Raw genomic sequence first — 25,781 nt, forward strand, 5'->3', positions numbered from 1 at the left:
TTTGTTTATTTTTTAGTGATTTCACAGAGAACCTCAAGTAAGTTTTTTATCAATCTGTCTTATGTGAGACTTTTTCTCAGCTTAGATGTTTCTATTTTAACTAGCCAAAAGGTTGAGACTCATGTTTCTCATATTCAGTTGCTTCCATATTACCAAAGGCCTTAAGATTAGGAATGCAAAATGACCTTTTTGATACATAACTATAGGAGTTCCTATTATTTCAGCTCTTGTCTTCTCAGATTACAAATACCAACAGTGACTTAATATTTAAACCAGATAAAGCACTGACCATGGTGATATTTTGGAGAAGGAAATGGCAACCCACTCCAGTATTCTTGCCTGGAAAATCCCATGGACAAAGGCACCTGGCAGGCTACAGTTCATGGGGTTGCAAGAGCCAGACACAACTTAGCAACTAACCAAACCATGGTGATATTTAATATAGAATTCATGAAGCCATAGTTTTCACTGTTCTAGTGTTCCATAATTTGAATTTGGTTATCATACCTATAAGTGATTTTTATGCAAGCCCAATATCCCCCAGGGTTTCTCAGATTGAAATAAAATCACATTAATATTAAAACCCAAAGTGCGTGTCAAGGTTAAAAATTTAGATGCCAACAGAGCCCAGAAAGGTAATATAACTGAATGAGGTAAAGTGCATCCCCTAGGAATTACAGAGAATTAGAAGGCCATATGCAGTCTAAAGAGCACAGCTGCTACTTAACTCTACCCAATTTTCCCACAAATGGTAAAATTGTGGTCACCCGATGCAAAGAGTTGCCATGCTGCAGTCCACGGGGTCACAAAAAGTTGGACATGGCTTAGTAACTGAACAAAAACAGCAACTTGTAGAATACATGTTTTAGTTCTTGGAAGGAATCTACAAGAGCTTGCCCATTTCTAAGGGCTCCACTGCACTATCCTTGATGTGGAAGTACTGACTCCAGTCTGGACTATTTCAAAACCCCTTAGTTCTGTCCCCCTGACAGTATATCTCATAGCCTGTCATTGATGAGGTACCCTCATCAAGTAGGCCACCAACTTGAGTGAAGTACCAGTACCAAAGCTCAAGCCTGGATATCTTCCACAATGCCCACCTGACCTTCAGGAAGCTCAAGTATTCTTGTCACTAGAAAAAGGAAGAAGATGCCTGCTTCTCCAAGACATCCTCCTCACTGTACTCTGCTCCCTCTCTTCAATTTTCTTTTCCCTATGCTCAAAATGCACAAAACAAATCAGCAAATCCACCAAGCAGACATTCAACTAGGGAATGGTTTGCCACACACCTTTTTTCACAGACAATCCCCGCCCCAGTCTTTGTAAGCAAATCTCTTGAAGTCCTTCTCATTTGCTTTCAGGAAGGAAATCACCATACTTTCCCATCCCACATCGTTTCTTGGTCAACTACCCACAACCCTGAAGATTGCTTTAAATCTCCTTCCTCTTAAACTTGTGTGCTCATGGAGGCTTGGAAGAAGGGTGATATGTGGGACAGAAGAATTAATTTGGCCATTATTTGTTAAAGCCTTAGAGCAGCATCTCTGAACTGCACAGCTCTAGGGAATCCCTTCCCACTATGCCTGAGTCGTGCAGTCCTTCCTATGGGTTTGTCTCACCTAAGTTGTATGAGGAGGGAAATATGAGAGGTTACAGCCTCTTTTTCCTTAGATTTTTATCTCAGTAGTCAATGTGGGGGTAATAGAGACAGTCCCATTTCACATCCTCTTCCCCTTGCTTTAGGGAGAGAGCAGGTGGAGAATAAACCTGACAAATTTAGTGTAAAGATAGCATTTAAAACCACTGGAATAAATTTGATCACCAATGGAGCCTATAAAGATAAGAATGCTAAGAATTGTGCTCAGGAACGTCAGATTTAGAGGTTGGGAAGAAGAAAAAATCTAGCAAAGTATAGAAAGAAGGAGTGTGCGTGGAGGAAGAAGGAAAACCAGGAGAGCGGGTTATAGAACTCAAGAGTATTTCATGATGAAAAGGGTATATAAACAACTGCACCTAAAACTTTTAAGAAATAAAAATTTGGACTGAGAATTGGTCATTGAATTTTATAAAATGAAGGTTATTAGCAATCTTAATAGGATAGAGGGGAAACAAAAGTCTAATTGAAGAGGTTAAGGAGAGAGAGAAAAGTTAGGATGGTAAAGCAGTTGATATGGCATATAGCATATGGTAGAGCTAAGATAACATCATAAGAACAGCAAAGATGGGAGCTCTGATAGGTTGTGACTTCCCTCGTGGGGAATGAAAAGGTAGACTATCCATGTTTTAAAAAAAGATAAAAGAAGAAGTTATATATATATATTTTTTAATGCAGTTTGGAAAAAAGAATAAGCAGATGTAAAAAAAGAACAAAGTTGAAATCTTTGAAATGAAAAAAGTTACTGAAATCGAAAAAAAATTTTTTTAAAAGTTACTGAAATTGAAGCAATAGATAATTAAATAAAATCAGAGACCTAGATGGGAAAAGAAAGAGTGAGCTCCATCACTAGCTATGGACCATTTCTTCCATAACATTTCCAAGGGAAAGTGGTCCTTGCAGAAACTCTTTTTTTCTTTCCACTACTGCTCACTCTATGATGCTCATCATAATATCAGTGAAAATGTGTTTCTGTTTCATTAGACAATCACACTAATTTGATCATTTGCTTTTTTTATTAAAGCAAGACCTGAAAAATCTAAAGGTAGGTCCCATGTTTCTCTCAACTCTGTTATTATCACTGATGTTTCATGGTATCTAGAGGCCCTTTTGTGCCTTGTTTCTAGTGTGAATGTTCACCAAGGCTTAAGATTTATATTTCTGACTCTATGGTTTATTTTTTTCTAGTATTTCTCTCCTTCTAGCTTCTTGTTTCCCTATTCATATTTTCAGTAGCTTGCTTCATTTTGAACTATAAACTTTTATTTGGAGACTATAACTGAAACTAATTGGTACACTATGGGGTACTATAATAACAAATACTAGTTGTTACCTACTTGCAAGGTACCAGGCACTGTACTTAGCTTTATATATGCATATACATTATATCAGATAAATGTTGTTATTCCTGTAAGAAGAAGGAAGTAGTAAGAATAGGTAACTTGCTCATGACCCCACAATTATGAGCAGAAGAGGTTGAGATTCAAATTCAGATTTATTTACCTGAATCTAAAAGCAAGTACTGCTTTCATCCCATTCAAATGGGGAGTCACCAGCCCTAAGATACCTATGTGACTGAGAAAAAGAGAACTTCTCTAAAATTAATCTACAAAACAGTAATCAGCAAATAAGAATTACAGTAATGATCATGATAAATCAATACGATCATTCCAAAGAAGTGATGAGAAAACAAGGAATGATAATAAGGAGGCAATAAAGTGTGACATAAAAATCTTACCAGAAAGTTTGAATTAGCAGAGAAAAATCAAAAGGAAGAAATAGCATCTTCCAATGATTCCTCTCTGATCTTTTCTTTCCAAAAAAGCATTCAAAAGGTACTTGAGCAGAATAATCTGAAGACATTTATTCTCCCACTGATTTAACTAATTCTAAATAGAGAGTTTGGTGATCTCTCAAAGTTCTGTTTTTTAAAACTTCCAGCATAAAGAGTTTGAGAAGTAACTCGTTCTTCGCATCTCATTCATTTAATTATTTTATTTCTCTTTCACAGTAAGGCAAGAACCACCAAGTAAGTTTTATATCTATCCATCAATTCTGGGGTTGGTTCCTGTATTGATTATATCCTTTTCTGAACAAGTAAGACCTTGACATTCAAGTTTTTCAATTTCTCTATTAATATTGATTAACTTCCTCTAGTCACTGACGAATATTTTGAAAGTAAAAAATTCACAAATGGCAAATAACAAACAGGTTAAAGGTGACCTGGAGTTTGATATAATGTTTTTGAACATTTTTTATTTTTTTGTAAATTGTTACCTATGGAAAAAAGTGTTAACTGTTAGTATTTTTATTAGAGTTTATAAATTCTCTTTGGTAGAAAATTTTAAAAGCATAAGACAGAAATAAAGCTGAATCGGCAAAGTTAAAGTCATTGAGATCTTACTCTTTCAAAAAAATATAATTATTGAGGTCTTATTGTGTGCCAGGCACTGGGAATATAGCAGGGACCAAAAATAGAAAAAGACACTCCTGTCTTAGAGTTCATATGTAAATTAGATCATTCTAGACATGTTTCTCATCCAGAGAAGTTGGGGAAAATAGGAAGAAAATGTAGCTTATTTCTCTCACTTCTAGAAATGGAACTGTTGTATCTGACAAATATGTTTCAGTAGTATTATAGAGTATATTTCCATCTTTATTTACCAAACAACATCAATTAGATCAATGAGAGCCATGTTCTCTGTATCTACATTAATGACAACTGCAATTCTAAGAAATTTCCTTTCTGTTTGGTATTTGTTATGCACTCACTGTGGGCTTTTTCCTAAAAATGATTGTTTCCATTTCAAGGAAAAAATTGACATTTATATTTTTCACACCCTCTCCTCAGAATCCTACTAGAATATTTATGAGTCTATACAAAGCACATATTACAACGATAAGTGGGAAAAATTAACATGATTGATTTTTTTCATAGTAAGTTAAAATGTCCTACTAAAAACAAACTAGACTTCATATATTTTAAGAGACTTATGATAAGGACACGATAGAGATTATATATTATTGCCCAAGGAGAAACACAGGGAAAGTGAAGTCAATCTTCATTTCTGACAGCTGGAATTGCTTAAGTTCATTAATTTTTGCAAACACACAGACCAACTTCTTCCCACTTGAAATATTAAATAATATGTAGAAGATGAAGCTGATAAGCAGAAATAATTAAGACTGCCAAGAAAATCTTGAAATTAGCTGTACTGACTTTTCAAGAAAAGAATATGTTTTCAACAAATGTAAGACAGGAATGACAGAGAAAAGTGGGAAAACTCACATGAAAAAGTTAACAAAGGATATGAGGCTTTTCCAAGCTCTGTGGTATTTTAATTTCCATAAGAAATTAGATGATAAAAGTAAAATAACCTCCCCCTTTCTTACCCTTTTAAAATGTTTGTGTTACTGTACAAGAAAGATTTAAGTAACTCATGTAAAAGATTTGGAACTTACTCTTCCTTTTTCATCCCAGAAATTCTTGTCTAGAAACAGTAAGAATTCTATTATCAGTGTCAATTCTGTTATCAACGTCAACCCATACTAATCATTTGTGTTTGGATTTTAGCACATGTAGCAGTACCTATCAGTAAGTCCTTTTTCATTTCATAAATTTGGTACAAATTGGGATCATAAACTGAGATTTTTTCCCAAATATGACCAATTGCATTTATTCTATTTATAAACAGTCTTTCTCTCTTTTACTTGGCAACCTACTGTGTTATTAATTTTTCAATAAAAAGAATAAATATTTGATTGAGACTAAGTATAAAAAAATATTTTGTTTTCTAAAACTATTCAAAGAGCTTTTAATAACAAGAACCTTCCACACAACAAAAAGGAAAGATATATAGGGGGGATATAATAAATATGGAGATACCAATAAAAAATAGAGGGAAACTTAGTATGATATGTTAGGTGTGGGAAGAGGAAAGAGAATAATTGCAATTAGCATTCAAATTTTTTGAAAGTTCTCCACATGATTTAAATCCTGTATACTAGGGGAGAAAGAGAAAGAATGACATAAGCATTTATGTTATTAGCCCAGTCTGCCTTTCTACTACATTGAAATACACTGAAGACTGTCGCATCAGACTAGGACTACTACTTCACCACAAAGAAATGCTAATTCCTCTTATTCCATTTTGGATATCTTTCTGGGGGAGGTTTAGTGTCTTCCAAACATCTCTCTGTTGCCTTGGAAAAACAAGGAAGGTAACTATATTCTTGATCCTAAAATTCTGCTCTTATATGTTTGTTTCATGTTGTTCTGCCAGTTACTCCAGTACCTATTGGTAAGTTATTATTCATCTAGTCCTTAATTCCAATGTCTTTTTGAAAATTAGCCCTCAAGTAAAGGACTTCATATTCACATTTTTCAACCCAATTTGCCTCCCCATTATCCAGTACCCTTAAGTTACTGATGAATTTCAAAACCATAGTATGCCCAATGACTGGTTAAAAAAAATAAAGGATAGAAAATTAAGACCTTGAGGTAGTATTTTTCACCCAAAGAAGAAACAAATTTAAATAGAATAAGCAATGTCAGCATTGCTTTGGTAAGTATTATACATTGATACATCACTGATCCTATTTAAATTAACATAACCCTTTTAGAATGCAAACGTGCAGAAGTAGTATGTTGTAAGATATAAAAAATAGAATATCCTTTAAACTCGTAGTTCCATATACATGCTCCAAGGAATTATTCTAAATATGGAACAAAACAACTTGTATGATGCTAATTGGTTTAAAAAAAAAAAAGGAAAGGTAATATATTTCAGAGTTTAAGAAAGGAATCAGACAGACCAATCAAATCTCAGTTAAAACATTTACCAGTCATGTTGCTGTGGGTAAATTATTTAATGTCTCTTAAAATTTAATTTATATTATCTTTATTTGGTATTTAATCATTTCCTTGAAAATTTGAAGTTCTCATTCTCATTATTCCACATTACTGGAACAACTATTTTATTTATAAATTAGTGGAAAACATAAACCCCTATTGACAGAAAAAAAAAATAGGGAGAAACAAGTGCTGGTGACAGTTTAAACATTTCATCAATGCAAGTCAAGCTGTGAGGAAAATCTGACAATGAAGAGATGAGAGCAGGAAGTCAAATCTCATTGCCAAAAGAGAGAGGCAGGAAAATTATGAGCTACATTCGAATGTGGTAACATCTGATACCTTTCTCCTACTATCCTCGAGGTCTACTTTAACATACTTTGCAGTGGAGAACTTTTAAAAGGAATAATTTTTCAAAAATTACCAACGAATGTGAAATTCTTTTTTCTCAATTTCCTAAGAAACGTGTATATATACATACTTTACCCTCTTACCTATGTCTCCTAAAATAGATTTTAAAATTTCATGTTCCAGTTACTAGAGGATGATAGCCTCTCTAACTCTTTTAGTCAGAGAGACTACATTACTCTTGCAAAGTAACACCCCGAGAGAGATATATTTTTACGTTTTTGACACAGGATTTTGAAGTACCTCTAGGAGTTTAGTTCTTTATTTGGCAGTCACACAGAGCTGCTTCTTGGTTGACGTTAGTTACGTGCCCTCTAAGTGTTGTGAGGAAACTGGCTATTCTTATCAAATGATAAAATGTTTGGCCATTTTTACTACTTTCAAAAGTAACAGCATTAATACAAACTCTGTTCAATACACTAGGTGGAAGTATGACCTTGACTTGGATGAGATTTTAGGTATAAATTCACCAGTTGCCTATTTTTCAGCAGCTTTTCATATCCCCTCCACATACAAGGCCAGTCATTCTAATGACTATATTTCAACTCTTTTCTAAATGACCTATAAGCAAAGAATAAATCTTTAACTTAGTGTAATAACAGTCTTTACAGTCACTATTAGCTTATAATTCATAAATAATGCTTATCCATAATAACTTTGAAATTTTAATACTTGATAATAATGCAAACTATTAATAACATCTAGATATTAATAACTTCTACCATAGCAATTACTGCATGTCATCCCCCAGCTTTCCTATTTATATGAAACTGTGAAAAAGTTGGCTTAAAGCTTAACATTCAGAAAACTAAGATCATGGCATCTGGTCCCGTCACCTCATAGGAAGTAGATAGGGGGACAGTGGAAACAGTGTCAGACTTTATTTTGGGGAGCTCCAAAATCACTGCAGATGGTGACTGCAGCCATGAAATTAAAAGATGCTTACTCCTTGGAAGGAAAGTTATGACCAATCTAGATTGCATATTAAAAAGCAGAGACATTACTTTGCCAACAAAGGTCCATCTGGTCAAGGCTATGGTTTTTCCAGTAGTCATGTATGGATGTGAGAGTTGGACTGTGAAGAAAGCTGAGCACCGAAACATTGATGCTTTTGAACTGTGGTGTTGGAGAAGACTCTTGAGAGTCCCTTGGACTGCAAGGAGATCCAACCAGTCCATCCTAAAGGAGATCAGTCCTGGGTGTTCATTGGAAGGACTGATGCTGAAGCTGAAACTCCAATACTTTGGCCACCTCATGCGAAGAGTTGACTCATTGGAAAAGACTCTGATACTGGGAGGGATTGGGGGCAGGAGGAGAAGGGGACGACAGAGGATGAGATGGTTGGATGGCATCACCGACTCGATGGGCATGAGTTTGAGTAAACTCTGGGAGCTGGTGATGGACAGTGAGGTCTGGTGTGCTGCGATTCATGGGGTCGCAAAGAGTCGGACACGACTGAGCGACTGAACTGAACTGAACTGTGGGTATATTAATGCCTCCACATTTGTCCTTCAGCCCTCAATTATTGGACAAAAACAGTAGAGAGGTTGATTTATGATGTTTCATTGCAGCTTCCTTCTTAGAAGAGAAAGTGGTCTCAGGAATTTTTCCTCTTCCACTATAGAGAATCTGATGAGTAATTCAATTTTTGGAAGCTTGAGTTTTGTGTTAGGTTGAGTAGAGTTCTTTTCCAAACCCACCAACATGCTGTTTGGTTAGCAATCCTAGTGTCCTTTGGCCCCCATAGGGTTCCAGTCCCATGCTTTGATTGGCTGTAATCACTTTTATTAATGCAAAATCTAAGTAGCATATTTCCCCATCTCCTTTGCTTTTAAATTTTTCTGTATTTCCCAAAATTATTGATATTAAGTGAGAAATATATTCATGCAAAGAATAAAGAGAACAGACATAATATGGCCTTATTTTTAATAGAAAAAATGTCCTAAAACAGCAAAGGTTTTAGCTCAAATATTTTCAAGATAAGACAAGGAATAAGTAAATTAGGTGATAGACTAAGAAGAATTATATAATGGAAAGTGAGGAACAGAACAGACATATTATGAGATTAGATTCTGAAGTAGAAAAAAATAGAAGGAGCAAAATTTAAATAAATACTTTAAATTTTCATAAAGAAAAGTAAGAGGAGCTTAACTCCATTTGCCCACTCTAAACATATGAAAGACTTAGGCCTATAAAAGATTAGGAAATGAAGTTCCTGAGACTTTTCATTTGTCATTATAACCGATCCTGGATTTCCCCTGTTCTACACCCTTGAAAGATGTGCAAGTAAGAACTCTAATGTTAAATGGTTACGTTTCACACATGCTACTTACTAAGCCATATTTAAAATTTCCGGTTAAAACCCAGAGGTTATCAGAAAGAAAAAAAATTGAAAAGTTATGACAAAAATTTTTAAATTGACAATTATAAATAAATGTTCTCCACTGCAAAAGGAATATGATGAGAGCTGACATGGTGGTTAGAGGTTTGAAAATGGAGAGAGAATATTGAAAGACAAAAAAAAAGAAGAGAAACTTAAAATAGTAATCTTGAACTGGTTGGTGATCATTCTCCTAAAAGGTTGTGACTCTTGGCCTAGTTAAGAATCTTGAAAACAAAAATTATTTCATTAGAAAAGTAAATTTCACTCATATAACCCATTAAACAGGGCTTCCTAAAGGAAATCCTAAAGGAAATCAACCTGGAATATTCACTGGAAGGACTGATACTAAAGTTAAAACTCCAATACTTTGGCCACTGATGTGAAAAGTTTACTTATTGGAAAAGACCCTGATGCTGGGCAAGACTGATTTCAGGAGGAGAAGGGGACAACAGAGGATGAGATGGTTGGATGGCATCACCAACTCAATGGACATGAATTTGACATGGGTTCGGAGAGTCGGATACGACTTAGCAACTTGAACAATAACAAAAAATAATAATAATAATCTCGATATTTAGGTTATTCAAGTGGAGTTAATATTGAATTAATACAGAATAGAATATTGATATAAGATGTAATGTTTCCCAAAAGTCCCTTTTCTGATGTTCCTAGTGGGGTTTTCAATGGAAACAAAGTACATAATTTTTTTTTAATAATAATTTGTTTTATTTTACTTTTTTAGTAATTGGTCCAGTGGCAGCTGGTAAGTTCTAATAATCTTTCTCAGTTTCTTCCAGCCATCTGTAATACCTGTGTTCCTTTATTTGCCCTGATACTTTTAACATCTGACTAGTCTGAACCTTGAGTGACTATTTTCCACCACTTTTCTTTCACAATTTTTAGTATTACTTTAGGTTACAAATAGTTTAGAGGGTTGTTGGGTTTGGGGGATTTTAGGGAGGAAGGCTGTAAATTAAAGGCCTATAGAAACAGGAAACCATATGTCAAGGATAAAGAAAAAAAATTGTTCCTTTGGTTAGAGAATTAAGTTATAGAATAGAAACAAAGGGAAACAATGCTGGCAAACTATGCTGAAGTCAGATCACCAGAAAGACCATGGATATAACATAATAACAAATTTATATTTTAATCTGAAATATAGGGTCACAAAACAAAATTCCAAAAGATGAAAGGTGGAAAAATAAAATTAGGAAATATGAGTAAGTTGAGAGTATAAGGAAGGACAGATGCACAATGTAAACAAAGAAAAACTAATTAAAATAAGTTGAATATAGAAAGAAAAGTTGATCTTTGTCCCTTCCTTCATCTCTAAACCTGAATCACCACTGCTTCTCAGAGAGTAAATGTTAGGAGCACTACTGTAGAAGCCTTTTCTGAGGCTCCCTCCTTGAAAGAACAGAAGAGGAACTTATGTAATATTCAGGCAAACATTTAAAAAATGAATACGTCTCCATTTTCCAAAAAGAGTTGGTCTGAATGGATCAACTGAAAAACAAAAATTACACAATTCTGATGAATTAAATCAAATAACTAAATAAATGGAAAGATAGTCCATGTTCATATCTAGAACAATTCAATATAACCAAGATGTCAGTTCTTCTCAAAGTAATCTATAGATTCAATGCAGTTTCAATCAAAATCCTAGGAAGATATTTTGTAAATGCTGAAAAACTGATTCTAAAGTGTATATGAAGTGGCAAAAGACACAGAATAGCCAATATAATATATTGAAAGAGAAGAACAAAATTGGAGGATCAACACTACCCAACTTCAAGATTTATATATAAAGCTACAGTAATCCAGACAGTGTGGTATTGGTGAAAAAAAAACAGATAAACAGATCAGTAGAACAGAATAGACAGCCCAGAAATAGCCTTACTTGCATATATAGAGTCAACTAATCTTTGACAAGGGAGCAAAGACAATACGCTGGAGCAAAGATAAACTTCAACAAATGGTGTTGCAACACCTGCACATGCACTTGCAAAAAATGAACCTTGACCCAGATCTTACTTAACTCAAAATGGATCACATCCATAAATATAAAACCCAAAACTTTAACACTCCTTAGAGATAGCATAGGAGTAAATCTAGGTGATGTTGGGAATGGCAATAACTTTCTAGATACAAAACTAAGAGCAGAATTTATAAGAGAAATAATTGATAAGATGACTTCTTTAAAGTTTTCTCCTCTGCAAAGGCACTATCAAGAGAATTAGAAGATATGCCATGGACTGACAAAAAGTATTTGCAAAGACACTGTAACCCAAAACATACAAAGAACTCTTAAAATTCAATAATAAGAAAACCAGTTAAAAAATGAGCTGAAAAAAAAAAAATGAGCTGAAGACCTTAACAGATACCTCACCAAAGAAGATATATGGATGGCAAATAAACATTTAAAAAGATGTTCAACATCATATGTCACCAAGGAATGCCAATTAAAAGTTAGATACCACTGCATATCTATTTAGAATGGTCAAAAATCAGAATACTGACAATACCAAATGCTGACAGGTATATGAGGCAACTGTGCTGATGGAAATGCAAAATGGTATAGCCATCTTGGAAGACAATTTGGCAGTTTCTTATAAGTATAAACATACTCTTAACATATAATTTGGCAATCATGCTCCTTGGTATATACTCAAGGGATTCAAAACATATGTCTACACTAAAACCTGCACACAGATGTTCATAGCAACTTCATCTGTAATTGTTAAAACTTGGAAGCAAACAAGATGTTCTTCAGACTGTGGTACATCCAGGCAATGGAATATCATTCAACACTAAAAATAAATGAGCTATAAAATCATGAAAAGACAGAGAGGAAACTTAAATGAATATTACTAAATAAAAGAAGCCAATCTGAAAAAGCTATATACTGTGTAGTCAAGTGAAGTCGCTCAGTCGTGTCCTACTCTTTGCGACCCCATGGACTGTATAACCTGCCAGGCTCCTCTGTCCATGGGATTTTCCAGGCAAGAATACTGGACTGGGTTGCCATTTCCTTCTTCAGGGGATCTTCCCAACCCATGGATCGAACCCGGGTCTCCCACATTGTAGGCAGATGCTTTTACTGTCTGAGCCACAAGGGAAGTATATTGTATGATCCCAACTATATGACATTCTTGAAAGACAAAATTACAGAGACAGTAAAAATGCCAGTCATTGCCAGGGGTGAGGTGTGGAGTGGGGAAAGGTGTAAGGAAACATGAATAGGTGGACCACAATAATTTTGAGTGCAATGAAATACTGTATATGATAATATAATGCTATTATGTCACTAAACATTTCCCCAAACCCATAGAATATATCACACTAAAAGTGAATCATATGCATGAAATAGAACACTCAGAGCCGGTGCATTGGGACAACCCTGAGGGATGGGATGGGGAGGGAAGTGGGAGGTGGGTTCAGGATGGGGGACACATGTATACCCATGGCTGATTCACGTCAATTTATGGCAAAAACCACTACAATATTGTAATGTAATTAGCCTCCAATTAAATTATTTTTTAAAGATATATATACATATATATATAATGGAATATTCAGTTCAGTTCATTTGCTCAGTCATGTCCGACTCTTTGCGACCCCATGGACTGCAGCACACCAGGCCTCCCTGTCCATCACCAACTCCTGGAGTTTACTCAAACTCATGTCCATTGAGTCGGTGATGCCATCCAACCATCTCAACCTCTGTCGTCCCCTTCTCCTCCTGCCTTCAATCTTTCCCAGCACCAGGGTCTTTTCAAATGAGTCAGTTCTTCGCATCAGGTGGCCAAAGTATTGGAGTTTCAGCTTCAACATCAGTCCCTCCAATGAACACCCAGGACTGATCTCCTTTAGGATGGACTGGTTGGACCTCCTTGCAGTCCAAAGGACTCTCATGAGTCTTCTCCAACATCACAGTTCAAAAGCATCAATTTGGTGCTCAGCTTTCTTTATAGTCCAACTCTTACATCCATACATGACTACTGGAAAAACCATAGCCTTGACTAGACAGACCTTTGTAGGCAAAGTAATGTCTCTGCTTTTTAATATGCTGTCTAGGTTGGTCATAACTTTCCTTTCAAGGAATAAGCAACTTTTAATTTCATGGCTGCAATCCTACTCAGCCATAAAAATGAAATATTTCAATTTGTGACATGGATGGATCTAGAGGCTATTATGCTAAGTGAAGTAAATCAGACAAAGATAAAAAAAAAGTGAATCAAAATGTAAACTACAGACTTTGGTAGTATGATAATGTCAATCTAGGTTTGTCAGTTTAACAAATGTACCACTCTGGTGGCGGATATTGATAATGCAGAAGTTTGTGCATCTGTAGCAGTAGAAGGAATATGGGAAATCATACTTTCTTCTTAAAACTGCTGTGAACTTAAAACTGCTTTAAAAATGCTTTACTAAAAAATTAGCATAGTATATTTTTAATGATCCAACTATGAAATTATAAAAAAGTAAAAGAATATAAAATCTATACTATGAAAGTATCAATTTTTTAAAAGCAAGCATGAGTAAATTAATATCACAAAAAGTATACCTCAAAGCAAAACTTGCCAGAAACAAAGAGGGACATGACAGTAAGATAAGAAAAAAATCAAAACACCAAGAAGACATAGAAATCCCAAATATGTACGCAACAAACAGAGCTTTAAAAAATATGGGAAAGAAAACTAATAGGAATGAGAAGAGAAACAATAAAACTCACAATTACAGCTGGGAATTCAAAACCCCATTCTCAGCAACTGAAAGAACTACAAAATAGAACATGAAAGAGGTGAGAGAATTAGCCAGGTAGATATCTAAAAGGCAGTATCTCAGGCAGAGAGGACGATGAGCAAACCACTCTGTGACAGTAACATTTCTGAACTCTTTGAAGAAAAACAAGAAATCACACGCAGCTGGAGTATAAAGAGATAAAGAGAAGCTATCAGAGAGCTATGAGGGGACAGATGTTCTAAGGCCTTCCTTGGAAAGGCACTGTAATGACTTTGGCTTAAACAAGACGAGGAATCATTGGTGGATCTTAACCAGAGTGATCCGATCTGACTGAAACTTTAAAAGGATACCTGTAGCTACTATACTGGGAAGTTGACTGGCAGACAAGGGTGAAAGCAGTAAGACCAATTAGGGGGATGACAGTAACTTGAGTCACAGTGAGTCATTAAGGTAGCAGGAAGCATCAGATTCTTACAACACATTGAGGAATCTGCTGTCCTATTATAGCACTCTATCCTATTAGAGATCTTGCTGGTACCATAGAAGAAAGAATTAGGGAAATGGAAGTAGGGAAGAATTGTGTTTCTGATCCAAAAATTAACATACCTTCTCGTTCTGATTTTCAGGAATACCTCAAGTACTTATTAATAAAATTGCTAATCTATTTCTGGTATTTTAGTTTCCTCTAGGGCATGGGTGAGTAAACTTTTCGGTAGAGGACAGATAATAAATATTTTAAGTTTTGTAAGCCATAAGGTCTCTGTCACAATTATTCAACTCTGCTGTTGTAGCACAAAAGCAGTCAGAGATAATATGTAAATGAAACAGCATGGATTTGTCCCAATAAGACATTATTTGTAGACATTGAAATTTGAATGTCATATAATTTTCACACCTTACAAAATATTATTCTTATTTTTTCAACAATTTTTAAAATGTAAGTTCCATTCTTATCTCACAGGATGTACACATATGTGGCAGACTGGATAGATTTATTCCATTGGCTGTACTTTGCTAACCCCTTCTCTAGAATATAAATACTCATTTTCCTCAGTGTAAAAACATTTTTTCCAGGTTTTATGTAAATTCCATGCTTTCTTTTCACTTTGTAAAGTTAGGTATACCAAGAAAGATCATGAAAAATACAATAGAGAGCAAAGGTAACAAGGCAGACCAAATGGAAGATGGGGCAGATGACTTAGAGGACATGAATACAGAAATAATTCAGTTACAAGAAGATAGATGACTTAGATTTTTTTAAGTGAAGAGACCCTATAAGAGCTATCAGATTCAATCTGAAAAAGCAAACAGAAGAATAATTGGTGTAACATAAAGAGAAGAGAGGGAAAAGTAAGCAGGGAGTTTATTTTTAAAAAATAGCTGAGAACTTTCCAAACCTGGTGAAAGACTTAGACATAGGCATCCATGAAGCTAGTAGAACACCTTATTATCTCAATGCTAAAAGGCCTCTCCAAGACACATTATAATGAAGTTGCCAAAAATCACTAATAAAAATCTTAAAAGTAGACAAGAAAAAAAAGTAACCTATAAGTTACCCCCAGTGGACTATCAGGGGATTTCTTAGCAGAAACTTTACAGGCCAGGAGAGAGTGAAATAACATATTCAGAGTGCTGAAAGAAAAAAGTTATCAACCAATAATACTTTATCCAGCAAAGTTATCTTTCAGAAATGAAGAATAAATAAAGGCTTTCTCAAAAAAAAACAAAAGCTGAAGGAGTTCGCCATGACAAGACCTGCCTTGCAAGAAAATCTAAGAAAATCTAATCTAATTCTTCAAGCTAAAATGAAAAAATAATTATCAGCTACATAAAAATATGTGACAGTACACAATTCTCCTGTAAAGGTGAAAATTTAACAGAATTAGAAAAGTATTACTCTGTATTTGAATGATGTCTTACTTAACTACAGTATAAAAGTTAAAGGAAAAGAACATTAAAAATAACTATAGCTATAATTCATTGACAAATTCATAGCATAAAAAGTATAAGCTGTGACATGAAAAATATAAAAAGGGATTCAAAGTTAATACTTGATATGCAAGGTCAGATCTTCTTCATATAATTCAATTGAAACAGCCTATTACAACAACTGAATGCAGAAGCAGATATGAGAATTCAGCCATATTCTCTTTAGCCAGACATTTAAAAGATTTGCCAAAAAAAAAAGTACATATACATGGAAGAGTCAAAGGACAGAGCCTTTTAAACAAATGAAAATAAGTTGCTGTTGGCATAAAAATGGACTCCTGTATCTATGAGACGTTTTATGTAGTCCTCATTCAACCTACAAAGGAAAAATCTAGAGTAGATCCACAAAAAAATTTTAAAGAGGAAACTGAGTACATCACCATGGAAAACCACCAACTTACAAAGATAGGCAGAAACGGTAGGGAAAAAAAACAATGAAAATATCCCTCAAATAAAAAGACAAACAATAAAGCAGTAGGACAACCTTACATATCAATTAATAATCACACTAAATTCGCCAATCAAAAGGTACATAAATGCTAAATAGATTCAAAAACAAGATCCAACCATATTCTGCCCATAGGAGACTTATTTCAGCTCTAAACACACAGAGGCCTGTGTGAAGTGAAGGGACAGAATAATATACTTAATGTAAGTGGAAACAAAAAGCAGAGGTGGACATACTTCAGTCAGTTCAGTCGCTCAGTCATTTCTGACTCTTTGTGACCTCATGGACTGCAGCACGCCAGGCTTCCTGTCCATAACCAACTCCCAGAGTTTACTCAAACTCATGTCCACTGAGTCGGTGATGCCATCCAACTATCTCATCCTCTGTCATCCCCTTCTCCTCCCGCCTTCAATCTTTCCCAGCATCAGGGTCTTTTCAAATGAGTCATTTCTTCGCATCAGGCAGACAAAGTATTGGAGGTTCAGCTTCAACATCAGTCCTTCCAATGAATATTCAGAACTGATTTCCTTTAGGAAGGACTGGTTGGATCTCCTTGCAGTCCAAAGGACTCTCAAGAGTCTTCTCCAACACCGCAGTTCAAAAGCATCAATTCTTCGGCACTCAGCTTTCTTTGGAGAAGGAAGTGGCAATCCACTCCAGTACTGTTGCCTGGAAAATCCCATGGATGGAGGAGCCTGGTAGGCTGCAGTCCATGAGGTCACTAAGAGTCAGACACGACTGAGCGACTTCACTTTCACTTTTCACTTTCATGCTTTGGAGAAGGAAATGGCAGCCCACTCCAGTGTTCTTGCCTGGAGAATCCCAGGGACAGGGAAGCCTGGTGGGCTGCCGTCTATGGGGTCACACAGAGTTGGACACAACTGAAGTGACTTAGCAGCAGCAGCAGCAGCAGCTTTCTTTACAGTCCAACTCTCACATCCATACATGGCTACTGGAAAAACCATAGCTTTGACTAGATGGACCTTTGTTGGAAAAGCAATGTCTCTGCTTTTTAATAAGCTGTCTAGGTTGGTCATAACTTTTCTTCCAAGGAGCAAGCGTCTTTTAATGTCATGGCTGCAGTCACCATCTGCAGTGATTTTGGAGCCCAAAGAAATAAATTCTGCCACTGTTTCCACTTTTTCCTCATCTATTTGCCATGAAGTGATGGGACCAGATGCCATGGGACCAGATCTTTGTTTTCTGAATGTTGAGTTTTAAGCCAACTTTTTCACTCCCCTCTCTCACTTTCATCAAGAGGCTCTTTAGTTCTTCACTTTCTGCCATAAGGGTGGTGTCATCTGCATATCTGAGGTTACTGATATTTCTCCCGGCAATCTTGATTCCAGCTTGTGCTTCATCTAGTCCAGCATTTCTCATGATGTACTCTGCATATAAGTAAAATAAGCAGGGTGACAATGTATAGCCTTGACGTACTCCTTTCCCTGTTGGGAACCAGTCTGTGTTCCATGTCCAGTTCTAACTGTTGCCTCTTGACCTGCATACAGATTTCTCAGGAGGCAGATCAGGCAGTCTGGTATTCCCATCTCTTTAAGAATTTTACAGAGTTTACTGTGATCCACACAGTCAAGGGCTTTGGTGTAGTCAATAAAGAGAAAGTAGATGTTTTTCTGGAACTCTCGTGCTTTTTTGATGATCCAACAGATGTTGGCAATTTGATCTCTGGTTCCTCTGCCTTTTCTAAATCCAGCTTGAACATCTAGAAGTTCATGGTTCACGTACTGTTGAAGCCTGGCTTGGATATACTTACATGAGACAAAATAAACTTTAAGCCAAAACAGTAATAAGAGACAAACAAAGTCATTACATAATAAGGAAAGGGTCACTACATCAAGAAAATGTAACCATTGTAAATATATATGCACCCAACACTGGTGCACCTAAATATATTGTCAGTTATAATATTGAAGGGAGAAAGAAATAACAATACAATAACAGCAGGAGACTTCAATATCCCACTATCAGCAATAGATAGATCATAAAGAGAGAAAATCAACGGAGAAGTGCTGGAATTTAATTATAAGCTAGATCAAATGAACTTAACAGACATATATAGAACATTCCATTCAACGGCAACAAAATACACAATCTTCTCAAGTGCAATTGGAACTCTCTCAGAGACAGATCATAGGATAGGACAAAAAGAAATAGAAGAAATCCAAATCAGGAAAGAAGTAAAACTGTCACTATTTATAGCGGGTATGATTTTATATATAGAAAATATCAAAGATGCAACCAAAAAACTTTTGGAACTAGTCAACAATTTCAGTAAGGCTTCCAACACAAAGGCTTCCCTGGTGGCTCAGATGGTAAAGCATCTGCCTTCAATGTGGGAGACCCAGGTTTGATCCCTGGGTCGGAAAGATCCTCTGGAGAAGGAAATGGCAACCACTCCAGTACACTTGCCTGGAAAATCCCATAGATGGAGGAGCCTGGTAGGCTACAGTTTATGGGGTCGCAAAGAGTCAGACACGACTGAGCAACTTCATTTTCACTTTCACTTTTCCAATACAAAATCAACATTTGGGAATCAATTGCACTTCTACACACTAATAGTGAAACAACAGAAAAAGTAATAAAGACAACTTTCCCATTCACAATAATGTCAAAGCCAATAAAATATCTAGGAACAAATTTAACCAAAGAAGGGAAATATCTGTACAACAGAAACTATTAATACTTTGCTAAAAAAAATCAAAGAAGAAACAATGGAAAGCCATCCCCAATGTTCGTGGATCAGAAGAATTAATACTGTTAAAATGTTCACACTACCCAAAGCCATCTATAGTTTCAAAACAATCCCCATTAAAATGGTATTCTTCATATGCAACACAGAAATAGAAGATAAAAAAAAAAGTCTTAAAATTTGTATGGAATCACAAAGAACTCAAATCCTGATGGGAAAAAACAAAACTAGATATGTCACCTTTCCTGATCTCAAACTATATTACAAAACTATAGTAATTAAAACAGTATGGTACTGGCATAAAAATAAATCGATGTAACCAAATAGCTCAGAATTAAGCCTTCACATACGCAGTCAATTAATATCCAACAAGGAAGCAAAGCACACCCAATGGGAAAAAGATAGTCTCTTCAGCAAATGGTGTATCACCTCACACCAGGTAGAATGGCTATACTCAAGAGTGTGAGATAACAAGTGTAACAAGGATGCAGAGAAAAGGGAACCCTTGTACACTGTTGATGGGAATGTAAATTAGTTCAATAACTATGGAAAACAATAAAGAGATTCCTCAAAAAATTAAAAGTGGATCTACCAAATTATCCAGCAATGCCTCTTCTGCTATATACCCAAAGGAAATGAGACAGGATATCAACGAGACATACATATTCCAATGTTTATTGCATCATATTCACAATATCCAAGATATGGAAATAACCCAAGTGCCCATCAATGGATGAATTAATAAAGAAGATGTGGCATACAATTATTCCTCTGTATCCATGGGTGCAACATCTACATATTCAACCAACCATGTATGGAAAACATTTGGGAATAAAAATGCCAGAAACTTCCAAAAAGCAAAACTTGAATTTGCCACATGCAAACAACTACTTACACAGCATTTACACTGTTAGGTACTATAATAAATCTAGAGATGATTTAAGTATACAGGAGGATGTTCATAGGTTACATGCAAATATGACGCCATTTTATAAGAAACTTGAGCTCCATGGATTTGGGCAGGGGGTGCAGAGAATAAAATATCTCCCACAGATACTGAGGTATGATTGTATGTATACAGTGAAATATTATTCACAGTCATGAGAAAGCACATATCGCCATTTGCAACAATATGGATGGACCATGAGTATATTATGCTAAGTGGAGCAGTGAGAGACAGAGGAAGTAAAGTACTACATGTACTCTATATGTGGAATCTAAAAAAGTCAAACTAGTAAAACACAGAAGTAAAATGGTGGTTACCAGGGAATTGGGGGTGCAGGTATAGGAGAGATGCTTAAGGATACAAACTTGCAACAAGTAGTAAATAAGATCTGGAGATCTGATACACAGTGTAGTGAATATAGACAACAAACCTATAACTGTCAAACTTGTTAAGAGACTACAACATAAGAATTCCAACCACTAAAAAGAAAGGATCATTATGTAGTGTGACAGAGTTGCTAATGATCCTGCAAAGACTGTCATATTATAATATATAAATATATCAAATTAACATGTATATTTCAAATTTGCAAAATGTTGTATTTCAATTATATATATATTCATTAAAACATCTTTAAATAAAGTAGCTAATCACAACAGACCAAGAGAAGGAGGAAGGGAAAGGAAGGTTCTCCATATTCAAATAAATAGAACTTAATTGTTCATGACATAGATTGCAACCAGTGCAGAGGATTGAGGATTGAAGAAGGGAAACCCAATACCTACTGCTGTGTTTATCTTTGTCTCTTTCAGTGGACAGTTCTGGAAAAGTCAGTAAGTTTGGATCATTTCCTTGCCTTACCCATTTCTATGTCTAGATACTTTGAGTTTTTGTTCCCAGATATTTTTGTATTCCAAGTTCTTCTACCTTAGAGTAATCAGTATTTCTTAAATAAGTGATTTTCTCTTATTTTTATTTCCTTTTCTCTATTTTTTCTTTGTCACCAAATATGACAGTTTTATAGTTGGTCCTGATTATTTACTACCAAACATTATTGGCAGTGTATATTACCAGCTAGTCTATCACAAAAGAGTCCATTTTCTTTGTGCTGAAATCTGGCAATAGATAATTTTTACTAACAAAAAAAAAAAAAAAACCCAAAACAAAACCCTAGGATTGACTTAATGATAGATGTCAGAAAAAGATGATGATTTTGATAACTGACTAATGATATGTATTTTTCAAACTGAAGTAGAGTGGGTAAAAATCTGACTTGTGAGAGAATAATGAAAGGTGGGAAATTGTTTGAATTTTGGTAGAATATTACTTACCCACAGATTCAAATCCACTAAATGGCTTACTAATGTTTGCATAATGTTACTTCTCTATGGAGTAGCATATGGAGTTTTGGCCACCAGGATTCCTGAGTAAGAAACAGAGGGCTTTATACTCCCTGGAAGTCCTATTTCTGGATTCACCAACAAAGATAGTGAAGGACAGGGAAGCCTGGCATGCTAACGTCCGTGGGGTCACAAAGAGTCGGACATGAACAACAACCAACAAAGGGTATCATTGAGAATTGGGTTCTTCTTGAGTTACAAAATTCCTACTGACTTCCTTTTGTGTTTCATTTTTAGCACTATCTCCTATGGGTAAGTTCATTATCTATTCACAACTCTGATATTTTACATTATTTATAGTTATTGTCTGGCCTGATTGTTTTTACTCCCCAAATAGTCTTGTGCTTCTAAGGTCATTTTAAATGTCCCTATTCTCCAGAATTTTCCAACACTTTCAGCAACTATTTTTGGAGAGGTTGCTGTAGAGGAGATAAGTTTACACAAAAGAGTGTGATAGATTACTAAGTTGTAGGTATTGCTATTCATCAATACCACTGGAAAACACACTGGAGACAAATTTTGCCTTATGTCATATATCAGTACAGTTCAGTTGCTCAGTCGTGTCTGACTATTTGAGGCCCCATGGACTGCAGCATGCCAGGCTTCCCAGTCCATCACCAATGCCTGGAGTTTGCTCAAACTCATGTCCATTGAGTCAGTGATGCCATCCAACTATCTCGTCCTCTGTCGTCCCCTTCTCCTAATGCCTTCAATCTTTCTCAGCATTAGGGTCTTTTCTAATGAGTCAGCTCTTCGCATCAGGTGGCCAAAGTATTGAAGCTTCAGCTTAAGCATCAGTCCTTCCAATGAATATTCAGGATTGATTTCCTTTAGTACTGACTGGTTTGATCTCCTTGCAGTCCAAGGAACTCTCAAGAGTCTTCTCCAACATGTCGTAGATATATGACACCAATTTTTGAAACAATACTTTACTATTTTTTATACTATGTTCCTAAAGCCAAGACAATTTTCTCTGCTCTCTAACTCTCATTTCAAAAAAAAAAAAATAATGGACTAAGAAAATAGAAAAAAAAATTTAAGATTTTTAAAAGGGTGCTATAGTATCTGGCCATCTTCTAGGCTCTGAAAAAGAATCTCCTTACTGACTCCCAGGAAAAAACAATGAAAGATTGATTTTTGAATTCTGTTAGCTGTTTGCTGGTAATTTAGAACTCTATTTTAGTTATAAATGAAGTTCTACTGAATCACATTGATAAGAAAAAGAAAACTACTTAAAAACAAAATTTTATGGACTTCCTGTTGCCTTCTAAATAACTTTACCTTTGAGAGATGTAGTAGGTACTGGGCACCTCTTATATACTGTGCACTGTGCTAGGAACTGGAGAAGGAAATGGAAACCCACTCCAGTATTCTTGCCTGGAGAATCCCATGGACAGGGGAGCCTAACAGGCTGCAGTCCATATAGTCCATACAGGGTCTACAGAGTCAGACATGACTGAAGCGACTTAGCGTGCATGTGTGTGTATGCTAGGCATTTTCAAAAACAGTATGTCTTATTTCTACTATAGCCCTGCCAGCAACTATTATTATCCCCCACTTTACAGATCAGGAAAATGGTTCAGACATGTCCAAGTTAAAAGAATTTGTAAACAGCAGTGTCAGGATCTAAAACCAGGACTTCTTGTCTCTGAAGTACACATCTTTTCCACATCAACACATTGCCTCCTATACTGAACCACCAATGCCTTTTTTGTAATTAGACCTGAAACCTTATCTACAAATCAGATATTTTTAAACACAAACATATACCTACTAGAAAAGTTATATAATTAAATGTGTAAAGAATCCTTTTAAAAATAAAAGACATCTCATTTAAATTGAGTATGCTTTTAACTTTTTTAAATTCAGATTTGTCTGTATCAGCATTATTTAACTAAGAGCTCAATTCTTCAATGAAATCTTATAAAACAAAACAGAACAATAACTTAAAACTGTGGAAAATGTCACCATAAGAAACAATACTTAAATGTCATGAGATACATTTCAAGTCTCTCAAATGTTCTAACCACTGGTAAACTAAAATATGTCTTTATATTTAATCATATTTAAGGCTTACTGTTCTTTCTCAGTTCACACTTAGAAGGAGAGTGGGTATGTAGGTGGGGGAAGGAGGCAAAGTTGAAAGGGACAATTATTTTCTTTTGAATCACAGAACAAGAAACATACATTCAGACTAGTCCTGAGGTGTCTGTAGCTCTCAAATGCCCTCCCCACATGGGGAAGGTGATACTACTGTGTATGTTTTCCTAACAAAAAGAAAGTGGGCTATGAGAAGGATTGCAGGGGGATTCATTTTTAATGAATATTTCTTAATTACCAGATTAATCTTTTAAATTATTTCCTGGTGAAAAATATGTTCTTATTGACAATATTTCAAACATATTATTCCCAGATGATATTTTCAGTGCAAAGAAGTTAAGATTTAATTCATAGTTCAAAGAAAGATTTAAGACAGATCAGCCCATCAAACTTCATCATTCTCTCAAGCTGAGTTTATTTTCTCACCTCCACTTTCAACTAATAAGTACATGCTCTTTCAAAATTTAACCCAAAGCCTGAGAACTATGATTCATCTCTCCAATACTTAAAGATCTTTTAGAGTTTATATCTGATTGTGCTCCCTCTGACGATCACTAAATTAAAAACCTAATAAGATTAATATCCAACAAAGCCCAAGATCTATTTTCTACCTTATTTAACTATCAAAGAATTATAATTATTAATGTGACAGTTGTTTCATGATATCACTTAGCTTTAGTAAAAATTAATCCAATTTAAAGTCTTTAATCAGCCTGAATACAAGGATCACTAAAATTTTAACTCTTTTGATTGTACTATAATTTTGTTGTATAGGCTATTACCTGCAATAAATGGACTTTCAACCAGGGCTTACAAATTTTTATAATATGGAGATTATGTGGTTCAAGGGAAAGGAAAGATTTGTGTATTATCTAGAAATTTAGGAGAAGGGAGAGACGAACTTAGAATTTGATGAAAGAATGATCTATGGCTTACTTCTACAATTCAAGGTTGATAGGGGTAAATTTCACTTTGTGGGATAACTAGTTTTCTAAAAAATAAATCCTAGAAAAATCTATTTCTGTTAATTAACTTTAAAGTAGAAAATATATAGCAAAGATATTAAAATAACCAAGGGTATGAAGATACTGTTAGAAGTAACTAAGAGGTATTTTAGATTAGAAGGTTCAGTAGAAAAGCATGCTCTTTACCACACCACACCCCCAAACAAAGTGTCCACTGGAGTGCTGTCAAAATCAAAATATTCTGGATTTTCTCAATACAGAAATGCTTAAGATATATTACCACTGATTTTCATTAGAAAGTTGGAAATGGGTTTTTCTAGAATAAAATATCCATATTAATATCTTGCTGAGCAGTATTAGGGAAGAAAATATACAAAAGGGCTCAGAAAGCATTACTTCAGGGCTCTTAATGTTATATTTATCTTGGTGTCAAAAGTTTTAAAGTACCAAACAGAAAACACTGAATTACAATATCCCGTTTGATTCAGAGTTACCTTCTTACCTAATTCAAGTATCTTACTTATTTATAACTAGTAGAATTCAGTTATGCATATATTAATTTTTCAAACATCAAACCCTAAATGTACCAAAGAGCTTCCTATTTTAAAAACTGAATAGTTAAATTTTAAGCAGTAAATCTTTCTGTAATGCAATTAACCATTTCTCTAAATTATTTGGTTGGAACTAAGAATGTCTTGATAGATCAGAGAGAGTTTTGATAGATCAGAGACAGAGACAGACAGACAAGTGTCTGTCTCATGTGACAGTAATAATAGTCAACATTTATTCATTACATACTATGTTTCATGCACTGAACTGACTAATTAACTTAGATATTATTGATATTTAATCCTCCTTACACTTCTGTGAAGTAGCTACTTATACTTCTGTGAAGTACCTGTTCTCATTTTACAGATTAAAAAGTGAAGTTTCCCCAAGGTCACCCAGCTAGTCAAGTATGGAGTCAGATTTAAACCAGTCTGTCTCTAAAGGCCATGCTCCTTAAACACTGTCTAGAATCCTTAAACAGCTGAACAAAGTGGGTATAAAAGACTAAATATGAATAAAGTAAGTCTTTGGGGGTTAACTGATTTACCCAAATAAACCCAGCTAACAGGGATGTTTTTGATTTAAGTCTTAAATTCAGTATTCTTTCTATGCCACTGAGTTCAGTTCAGTTCAG

General features: G+C 35.2%; 1 protein-coding gene across 1 annotated transcript in view; it reads left to right on the forward strand.

Moving 5' to 3' along the window:
- Positions 1 to 25,781, forward strand: part of LOC122429225 (testis-expressed basic protein 1-like) — a 128,956-nt gene that overhangs the window by 29,901 nt on the left and 73,274 nt on the right. Inside the window, exons 24-31 of the mRNA XM_043449470.1 lie at positions 17 to 37; positions 2,679 to 2,699; positions 3,666 to 3,683; positions 5,229 to 5,249; positions 5,938 to 5,955; positions 10,040 to 10,060; positions 20,946 to 20,966; positions 21,771 to 21,785. Of these exons, the coding sequence (XP_043305405.1) occupies positions 17 to 37; positions 2,679 to 2,699; positions 3,666 to 3,683; positions 5,229 to 5,249; positions 5,938 to 5,955; positions 10,040 to 10,060; positions 20,946 to 20,966; positions 21,771 to 21,785 (156 nt within the window). The remainder of the gene's footprint in view (positions 1 to 16; positions 38 to 2,678; positions 2,700 to 3,665; positions 3,684 to 5,228; positions 5,250 to 5,937; positions 5,956 to 10,039; positions 10,061 to 20,945; positions 20,967 to 21,770; positions 21,786 to 25,781) is intronic.

Source organism: Cervus canadensis, chromosome 28 (assembly GCF_019320065.1).
Source record: "Cervus canadensis isolate Bull #8, Minnesota chromosome 28, ASM1932006v1, whole genome shotgun sequence".
Lineage (NCBI taxonomy): Eukaryota > Metazoa > Chordata > Mammalia > Artiodactyla > Cervidae > Cervus > Cervus canadensis.